Genomic DNA, 10,968 nt, shown 5'->3' on the forward strand with positions numbered 1-10,968 from the left:
ATATCGGCTCCACCCTTTCTCAATGCAATGGGCGACCAGTCCAACATCAACCAACCTTTCACCATAAGCATAACATCAAATATTCAAGATGACCAGTTCCCCCCACTGTTACCAACTCCACCAAATAATACAACAATTACTGGCAACCGTCCTTTCGAAAGTGCCAATGGTGTCATACCAAGAGACACACAATTGCCAATTGTAAGATGTTTCCTAATGCGATCATCCTGCCTTTCACTTATAATGCGCATGTTTCAAAGACACCTCTACTAGCTAATATGATAGGTTCAGAGCTCCAAACAACTCACAACAAACCCGTTGGCTACTCGATAATGGTGCATCACATCACCTAACCAACGGTCTTCAAGCATTGTCTCTTCATGCACCATATGACAGACTAAGAAACTTATAATTGGTGATGGTTCGTCACTTCCTCTTACTCATATTGGTTCACTCGTTATCCAAACCCAACATAAACCTATAATATTATAACATGTTCTTCGTGTTCCTTCAATTTCCCGAAATATTATTTCAATCTCTCATTTATGCCATGATAATCACTTTACAATCAAATTTTCTAGTTTTGATTTTGTCCCTCAAGGAATGAAGTTCAAAACTCTTGCTCTTTAAAGGCATGGCAAACAACGGGATATATGAAATTAGCTCCTCCTACCATCCCATCACCTTCTCATTGCAAAAATCAAAATCCTTGGCTTGGCATCATCAATTATACCATCCAAACAATAATGCTTTGCAATTTCTATCTTCATTTGTTTCTTGCATTTCTAACTCAACTAATAATTGTAACTCTTGTCATATACACAAGAGCCACAAATTACCATTTCATCAATCTAGTTTATCTTCTAAAGCACCATATATTAGACTAAATATGTTCGGGTGTTTCGTCATCACCAATTACTTCTTTTCACAGATTTAAGTATTGCATTAGTTTTTTCGACCATTATACCAAATATATATATGGTTATACCCAATCAAATATAAATCCAACTCTCTAACATTCATTTGATTACAAAACCTAGTCGAAAACTATCCAAGAAAACTAATAATGAGCTATAATTAAATAAACGGGTCAGGCCTGCCACTAGTCTTCAATTTAATTAACCTGCCACTAAAAAATATCTTAACCTCCATAAACCCAACATTGAAGTCCTCTATCACCACCATGGAATCCTCCAATCTCAATCCAAGTACATAAATGATCTTCTTCAACATGTCAATAAGAATGAGTGTAAACCGACAACTACACCGATTACGTGCCCTGAACCATCACCTTGCATGATGGAACTCCACTTGAAAACCCCACTGTATATCTAGCATTAGTTGGTTCTTTACAATACTTATCACTCTCAAGGCCGGATGTTGCCTTCACCGTGAATAAACTTTAACAATTTATGCATGCACCAACTTTTACACACTCGCATGCTCTATGGCTACTACATATCCTCATGGCACAATACACAAAGGCCTCTTAGTACGACGTACTTCCCCATTACACCTTCATGGATTCATCGATACCGATTGGCAGGTGATAAATATAACTATAGAAGCATCACTCGGTATGTTCTATCTTGGATCAAACCTCATTGCATGGATCTTAAAAAGACAACTCGCACTAGCTTGCTCCTCAACGGAAGTTGAATTTCATGCTAAAGCTTTTGTTACTACGGAATTTTTTTTATTACATCTCTATTAAAGGAACTTGGCTACACGCCAATTTCTACACCAACCATCTTTTGTGACAATATGAGTGCAATACAATATTCTGCCAAGCCGGTGTTTCACTCTCGAATGAAACACCTAGCACTCGACTTCCACTTTGTACGCGAACAAGTTCAAGGTCGTCATATATGTGTACGCCTCATATATTAGTGGGGCCGACCAATTAGTCGTTGCCCTCACCAAACCACTACCACAATCAAGATTCAACTATCTCATATTTAAGACTAGACTTACAACACGCTCATTCATCTTGCGAAAGTATATCAAAGATGATGTAAATAAGCCAAGTATTCAAGTTGGAGAAAATCAACCACTGTCAAACAAAACAATTAGAGATATTATCTTTCATATAATATGCTTTGCATGTATTATAATTAATTATATTTACTTAATTCTAGCATTTTCATTAGCTCTTGTATTGTATTTATATCCCTAGTCAATATTGAATCAAGTGAGCTTTTCAATTATTTATATGGTGGTTCACCAACTTAGGTGGTGGTTGATGTAGACGTGTAGTGAAGCTTCTTATTTTGTAGACAGCCTCGTAATTGAAGAAACACTAAGTGAACCCTGGACAGATTATAGATAATTTGGGGGTTAAGTAATGTTTCCCACGGATGAGGTCTAGCTGAGAAGGTTGTTCTTCAGGAGACCTGCAAAACAGACACCGTAAGCTCGTCACTGAGAAGGGGGGGTTCCTCCTTGTGACCACCCTCCGGCGTGAGAATCAGACTAGATTGCTCTGAATATAAGTGTATATTAAGAGATTACTAGATAACAGGATAGCAGATGATCTTACCATTCCAAGATGTTGGAGTATTTATAGCCGAAGGTAGGTTTCCTAGAAGGTACAGCCGGCTGAATAGTATTCCTGTTCTACCAACAGTGGACTATGCACAAGCCATACTGGTTGGTGGGTAGGTTACGGCCAACAGTAACAAAGTCGGCTGCACTATTCCACCAACTGTAGATTATGCACGTCCCACCTACTGTGGATTGTACGCAGGCCATGCTGGTTGGTGAATAGGTTACGGCCAACAGTAACACTATTCCACCAACTGTAGGCTGCGCATGCCCCACAGTAAGGGTTGGTGAGTAGGCAGCGGCTAGTAGTGACAAACAGTACTAGAGGGTGCTCCTCCTCGCACTGTTGTCGGTGAGCTGTCACCCTGTGATTGGCTCATGGGCTGTTCTGGTCAGATCGTCTGTCCTATCCATACCTTGGTAGGTATAGTACAAAAGATCTTTCAGAATCATAGACTGGCTCATTTAGGCGGGATTGTTCCCGCCTTGCTCATTCCTTCATGTGACTACTGAAGTATCTACTGTCTTGTGCGTGTAGCCCTGCTGTCTGCGGGTAGCCTTCCCTGATGGCTTGTATCCGCAACTGCGGGAACAGGCGGGGTACTTCACCATTGGGAGGCTTTCCCTGCGTGTACAGCTTGCGTACTGCGCGTAAGGTTCTCTGAGCATGGTGGGTCCTGCGGGAGCAGATGGCCTTTGCGCAGACGTCCCTGTTCAAGGTGAGTCTTGCGGGACCAACTGGGCTCTGCTGGGACCTACCTCTTCAAATAACATCTTTCAATTATGTCGTTAATATAATTACGATAAATCTTATTAACAAGATAAATCGTAACTAATATCTTATATCTAATACACTGACATATTTTGTATGAATATTCATTTTATATAATCAACTAATGCTTGAAAAGAAGAAAATTGATCATGAATGACACCATCCTATAATGCCGTCGACCGCTTTTCTTCTACATCAACATGGACCTTAACAACTTACACCCATCCTCCACACCCCTAAGTAAATCGCCTCCCACTTATGTTCAAGAGACTCAAAGGTAAACATTGAAAATGCTGATTGAAGTCATTTGAATCAATTCTTTCTCGTTAGTCTCCGTGACTTTTTCATAACCAGTTGCACATAAACCACCACTTCAACAAAATCCGGCCTTTCACTCTCTTTTTTCCTAGTTATTTTCAACGTACCTAGAAAATCAAACCGCAACAAACAAGAGATGTTACGAGAACTCAAGCTCTAAGAAGAAGGAATGGGTGGAGTCACCGACGGCCTTAACCTTTTATTTTCTTAATTGGAAGGCTAATTGTCATTTTGAAATTTTGAATAAAATTTGTTACAAAAGTTAATGTTACATAGCATTGATAGTTATGTGATCTACTTATGAATTATGGTTGTGCCTATGGTTAATTTAGTCGGAGGGTCACAATATAACCTCCTTTTGCGTACGAATTATGGTTGTGCCTATTATTAATCTATTTCTATCTCGTCTACATAAAAAGAAAAAGGGTTGTTATATACAAACACCATCCCCATGGTGTGTGAATAAGGCTATACGGCTCGTATAGGGCCTATACGAGTCGTATAGGCCTAACTTATTAATATGTGTACGGAGGTGACAATACTGTGGCAGCCTTTTGCAGTCTATACGAGCCGTATAGACTCTATACGAGTCATATAGATATTCTTGTTCGTATAGACCCTATACGAGCCGTATAGGGTCTATACGACTCATATAGACTGCATGTCAGTTGTACTTTGACCAAATATTTATAATTATTTTATGGTCTATACAAGTCGCATAGATGATATACGACCCGTACAGGCCATGTATCAGTGTTTCTTGCTCCAACCCAACAACTTCTATTTCATTCGTCATATTGAACTACTATAATTTTATAAAGGCTATATTTCAAAACACGAGTTAATACGAATTAAAACATCTACATTAACAAACGTAATTATTTTTATAACAGTTATATTTCAAAAGCTTAGATAACTCACATGGGCGTCAACCAAAATGGATTACATGACCACATATAAAAAGTCGTTATCCAAAAACACTCATGTGGTTCGTATGTTTTTATGTATATAGCAAAATATTTACTTTTAAATTATGTGTTTCTATTTTGTAAACAACTCGAATGTTATTTTTAATATTTTGTAATTTAAAAAAGTCTAAAAAAACCCCTATACAAGTCTAACAGAACTCTATACGAGTCGTATAGTTCTATACGGCTCGTATATGGGCTATATGATACAAATAAATGAAAACTGACAGGTTTTATTATTTCATTGCCCAATAAGGTTATCAAATGAAGTGTAATTACAATTGAAACAATAGAAAAAGAAATATGAGTTAATAGATGCTCTAAAGTTGAAAATATCATAAAAATGAAAAAGGGTGGGGGGATCCCCTATATTAATTAAGAAAAAGAAATTGGAATTTTTTTTATTATAGGATCTATTTGATATCTTTTAGAAGATGGCATGCCGCCACTCGGACTCGAACCGAGATGCTCTAGCACTGCTTCCTAAGAGCAGCGTGTCTACCGATTTCACCATAGCGGCTTGCTTGAAATGACTTGACACTAGACCTATACGAGACATATAGACCCTATACGACTCGTATATACGTTCCTGGTGTTTGAATAATCTACTTGATGTATGAATAAGCTAAACGAAAAAAAGGTACATGGTGGATGATAGAAAGAAAATGTCACATGAACACCCTGCCACCCTTTTGGTTTATTGGATGCATGTCAGTCGTTTCCACTGTGATCACATGAGGTTCGTACAATCCGATACCATACGACACAGCTTCCCTCTAAATCAACCTTCATTTTAACCTCTACCGTCCATTAAACGCATAAAAATATTTTATTTTAAATATGTGGTCAAGTTTTTATATTTTTGTTAATAAATTACATAAATATTTTCACAATTCTATTGTTATCTATTCTTTTCAAAACGGGTCGATTTTACACTTGTCTAATGATGCTTAAATATAAAGTGTATGCACAACTTTTACTATTGTATATCACAAGCTCACAACTTATTGATTCTATCCAAGGGTTTGTTTGTGGATGACACACGTCACACACGCGACCCTCCATCATATAAAATACATATTAATATTGGTTAGTGGTTACGCGGTCTATATCTTAAATAATATACTTTTTGAACTGGCTTGAGTTTCATTCAATTTGATTTTACTATGATGACTTACGTTTGTTAATCTTTAAAAAAGCTTAATATGTAATTGTGTTTAAATTTTTTCTCTCAAGATCTTGGTAAATTTTTCTGAAAATGGAATTTTATTCAAAATAGAGCACTATTACAACCTCAATTCCGACCAAACAACACCGTATCAGTATCGGAACCGTCACCGACATTTATTTTTGTGGTTTTCGAACTATATAACGTATGTTGATATTCATTTGGCGCACCACAATTTTATTCAACTTTTATATATCTATTTGGTAAATCACTACACACTAATTACCATCACATGCCATGTTTTCTTCTTTTCTAAAAGGAATATAACCACCCTTTATTCCATAAATCTGAAATAATATTCTCAAGAAACATTGACTTAATTTTCTTTTAGTTATTCAGAGCAAATAATTCTTAATTAAAAATTTAAGTGGTCAACTCAATAAACATTATCCAAATGTGGTGGTAAGAAGTTAAATAAGATTTTACCATTTTAAATGGTGAGCTTCAAATGCACTAAATGACTGAAAATAGAAAAAAATGTCATTAAAAAAATGTAAACCAGCATGTCTATGACAGTATACAGGCAATTGTGTACCGAAACATTTTCTTTCGTATGCTGAAAGCCTTTTGGAGCAATTATCTATCGTTAAATATACATAAAAGACATTGATGTTGGTTTGGCTCGATCAAGTCACATTTAAGTAATGATAAAATAGAGTTCAACTACAAATACACAAAAATATGTCACTCGATGTTAGAAATCCATAATGAAATTCAATATCCGTAAAATTACTCTCTATGAGCTTTCATTTTACCTAGCCACTACATAATTCTTAGAAACATTCCTAAACAAATGTTTTTCAATATACAAAAGACAATTATCACTCATTTTCCAAAACCCAACCACCGTAGTTTATACCTAAAAAACTTTATAATCTTTTTTCTTGGGGTACGGTGTTAGAACAATTCTCACGTTGGACGTTCACAACCCGCCACATCAGCTTCACATAATACTCCATTTTTTTATAACCTCACATTTTCTTCCACAAGAATAAACATCCGCAAAACCTATTAAAAATCATTATTTATGTATGTATGTTTGTTTGTGAGACTATGGCCCACCCCCTTCGCCCGCTTGTAGTCTGCAGCCACAAAACTTGGCTTCCTAGACAAGACTCCATGACGATGTTGTGTTTTTGGCTTAGGCCCGTGTAGTGCCACATAGATCCAAACATGTGCGTTGTAGATGCTCTTAAGACTTATTGGGCTACAGTCGCGCATTATATAAGATTAGACATACACTTAAAAAGGGTCTTAGGTGCACCCATCTCCACAACCAAGTTTACACATTAAAACTTTTCACCTTAACCAAAAATGATCATACAAGCCCGTATGATTTCATCTATGGTCATATCAATAGTTTCTTAATCGGTCAAACAAAATAACAAATCATACGAAACGCATGATTTACCTCACATACTACTCTTCATCTTATTGCCTTTTTTTTGTCTACCATACGGTTCATATTAGCAATTCCCCGTATCATACAGCTCCTATGACGTACGTGCTAGTTTAAACTCACAATTTTTAACAACATATTAAGTAGTGTGATAGTGCCGAGTGTCGTTTAAGCTAGCCTCATTGTCTCATTCACATTCTCTCATGAAAACAATGCACCTAGTTCACACCATCTCCGTTATCTTCCTCTTTCTCATTTCCTTTAACCATGTCTCCACCACTACAATTATGATGGTAAACAAATGCACTCATCCAGTCTGGCCTGGAATCCAACCCAGCGCCGGCCGCCGGGTTATCGCCCGCGGTGGCTTCAAACTCCCTGCCAAAAAATCCTACACTCTTTTCCTCCCACCCGCATGGTCCGGCCGTCTCTGGGGCCGTGTCGGCTGCTCCTTCGACTCTTCCGGCCGTGGAAAATGCGCCACTGGTGATTGTGGCGGTTCACTTTTCTGCAACGGCGCTGGCGGCACCCCGCCAGCAACATTAGCAGAAATTACTCTAACCGCCGACCAGGACTTTTATGACGTCAGCCTGGTCGACGGTTACAACCTTCCATTATCTATAACGCCCTCTAAGGGAACCGGTAAATACAGTTTATTTTTTTTATTTTAATTAACGGTAAATGTTACTTCTATTCTAGTTTTACACTTATAAATATAAATTACTTTTTTATCCAGGTAAATGCAGTTATGCAGGATGTGTTAGTGATTTAAATGTGATATGTCCGGTAGGTTTGCAAGTGAGATCACGTGACAAGCAGCGCGTGGTGGCGTGTAAGAGTGCGTGTTCGGCTTTTAACTCTCCGAGGTTTTGTTGTACGGGGAGATACGGGAACCCGAAGACTTGTAGACCGACGGTGTATTCGAGTATATTTAAGGTGGCTTGTCCGAGGGCTTCTTCGTATGCGTACGATGATCCCACTAGTATCACCACTTGCACCGGAGCTAACTATTTGCTCACTTTCTGTCCTCACCATTGAATAATGTTTGTACGGTACAATTGTCAATGCATTCATAATGCCACTTGGGTCTTTTATTTTCAACTCGTGTTTTCGAATTATCTTAGATTTTAGTCATTTTTAAGTTATATTATTTGGGATGTATTTTTATATCTTTCTTTTTTTTTCTCCAAACGACTAAAGAATAAACCTAGTTATTTGAGATAATTCAATGATAAAAGATGATCTCATACATCTATGATGGCAGATAATATATTTTAGCGCAAGCCCACTATCTTCTGTTTCAGAGAAAACTTGGTTGGGATTTGCACCTAAATCTTTACTTCTTCGATACCAGTTGAGCTAAAGATCATCAACTGTTTTTATGTCTATAATTGGTGTAAGTGTTGGTAAATGTCTTGTATTTATTTATGTTTGCTGATTACCATACATGTTTAAATGCTAAAGTATGACCCAAATAAGCTTTTTTTTTCCTAGATGAATACTTCAATACACGAAAACTAGATATTGTAAAAGTAAGATACTTGATAAGAAAATATTTGTAACAAGTTTCTAAAAAGTATTGGTATCGTAATTTGTCTCTCTCTATTCCTTGTATATGAGATTTTGTGATGTGGGCTTGCTTTTTGACTGTCTTTTTTTGCTTTGGATTCTAAAATAATTAAAAGAAAAAGAAAAAGAGACCAAGAATAATAGTTGCTTTAAAATTTAACGGCACGATATCATAAAATCACAAATGTTAATACAACTTACAATATGAATGCGTCATGCTAATCAATTCAAACTATTAATTAGACCTATTTTTCATTCCAATTAAACGAAACAAGTTTGAGTTCGTTTGTTTTTCATAGTGAAGCATGTATCCATTTTGAAGATTAAAGTATTCATAGTTTTCCAAAATCAATCAGATTATCGTGTAGATAAGGGCAGGCGTAAACTTGGATCGGCGTTTAGGCTCCGAGGCGCTTACTATAATGAGAAGTTCCGTTCGGTTTAGTCGTTTTGAGAACACGAGACCACTCCAAGAGAAGAACCAATTCGATATTGCGATCAAGAAGCTACAACTGAAGATGATAAATTGATCAACATCCAAAGTTAAATACATGAGTAAATTAAATAAAAAGTTTTGAGTACTTAGATAGTTTCCACAATGAGCAAACCGTATCTGTTCGGTATGCGTATTAGCCTATAACGGATGAGCTTGCTGGTACCGGTATTGAAAATACTAATTCCGATAAATGTCAAAAGCGGCTACCGGTACCATTTACCCATCCCTAACATTATCGAGTTTATTGCATGTTATATGCGATAATATCGAGTATCAACATTTTACTTACGCATCATCGGCCGACGTCATTTTTATGACAAAACAATGTAACACGACAATAACCAGCTTAACTTCCGCAATTTAGCACATATGCTTCACATTTGTTGTTAAGGTTTGATGGTTTTTTTCTACATACTTGATTTCTTAAGCTTTTCATATTCAAAATTTCATAACATGGTTAATCTACTGCTCTAATAAAAGAATGTCTCCTTTTGTCACTTGTCACTCTCTCAACCCCTCTCACTCTTTTCCAACCCATTTACAAAATATGGTTTTTTTTCTGGTTCCCTTTTGGCTTATTACCCAACCCAACATGTTTTTTTGGATCTATATGTTTTTTGTGAACCGCTTTATTTTTCTTTCAATAGAATGGTAAACCTAGGTTACTCTCTGATTGTTTATATGCCGGAAGCAAAGAAATCTGGCGACCCACCACTCCATTTTGCGGGCGGCCGACATCCTCCTCCTCAGTATTCATCTAGCATTCGATTCATCTCGCTTGGATGCATCATCTTTTTTCTGACCTCATCTTTTTGTCAAATTTTTCAAAAGGAATTATAATTTGTTTAATATGATGACAAAGCTATAGTAATACAATTATAATCCAAGTAATACAATAAAGCACTTTGAGTATGCATTAAAAACTCACTTTGGTCAATTTTCTACCAGTTTGACCTGTTAAGCAATAAAAGATTATTTTAATTTTTCAGTATTCCCTAAATATAAATTAATAGATTATTTTAAGTAAATATATTTTAGGGAAGAAATCATGGGTTTAATATGAGAAAACTATAATCACAATATTTTTTTTAATCTGGTCAAATCATTTACTAAGGTTAAATACCTGAAAATCCGAATTCTTTGATTATTTAGAAAGATGTACTGTGTTTCACGATGACCATAAACAAAAGCCAAGGTTAATCATTAATAAGGGTTTGTTTGTACTTAAAAGAACTTGTATTCTCAAATGGAGAACTATACGTTGCCTTATCAAGAGTTACAGGCAGACGTTGATCATATCAATTTACCTTCATCGTTTAGTTAATTCGGTGTTCTAGTAGCCATAATCGTACCATTCAAACCATAAAAATAAAATAAGCATAGCATTTAGTAGTCTAATTTTTCATATTAATGATTACCTCAACAAAATTAGTAAGTAATTTAGTATGATCTTAAAATCATATGTGGTCTGAATAGCAAAGGTACTATTTGATTATTAATTAAGAAGTTTAAAGGTAAAGATTTATTTAATGTCATGGAAGATTTTGCATAATTGGTCTTCGATCTATTCACCAGTCACTCGACAAGAACGTGTCACGCAATTTAATCTTAATTCCCTACTTGCACTATGCTTCATTAATTAGTCAAAGAAAATTCGTTGACCAAAGAACGCTG

The 10,968-nt window shown here is 36.3% G+C and overlaps 1 protein-coding gene across 2 annotated transcripts; it reads left to right on the forward strand.

Moving 5' to 3' along the window:
* The first annotated feature begins 7,432 nt into the window (after positions 1-7,432).
* On the forward strand, positions 7,433-8,310 carry LOC143627428 (thaumatin-like protein). Of its 2 annotated transcripts, XM_077097252.1 has the most exons (3): positions 7,460-7,871; positions 7,966-8,095; positions 8,180-8,310. In XM_077097252.1, the coding sequence occupies exons 1-3, from the start codon at positions 7,517-7,519 to the stop codon at positions 8,265-8,267; spliced, it is 573 nt and encodes a 190-aa protein (XP_076953367.1). In that variant the 5' UTR covers positions 7,460-7,516; the 3' UTR covers positions 8,268-8,310. The 2 variants fall into 2 exon arrangements, with proteins under 2 accessions (XP_076953366.1, XP_076953367.1); XM_077097251.1 differs by having other exon boundaries at positions 7,433-7,871; positions 7,966-8,310.
* The last annotated feature ends 2,658 nt before the right edge of the window (positions 8,311-10,968 follow it).

Source organism: Bidens hawaiensis, unplaced genomic scaffold (genome assembly GCF_021521415.1).
Source record: "Bidens hawaiensis isolate Kalapana, Puna unplaced genomic scaffold, B.hawaiensis_p1.1 tig00004682_1, whole genome shotgun sequence".
Taxonomy (NCBI): Eukaryota; Viridiplantae; Streptophyta; class Magnoliopsida; order Asterales; family Asteraceae; genus Bidens; species Bidens hawaiensis.

Coding starts and splice junctions, on each gene's coding strand:
- LOC143627428 (XM_077097251.1), top strand. CDS start 7,433: ATGAAAACAATGCACCTAGTTCACACCATCTCCGTTATCTTCCTCTTT. Junction 7,872..7,965: donor AACGCCCTCTAAGGGAACCG/GTAAATACAGTT, acceptor TTTTTTATCCAG/GTAAATGCAGTTATGCAGGA.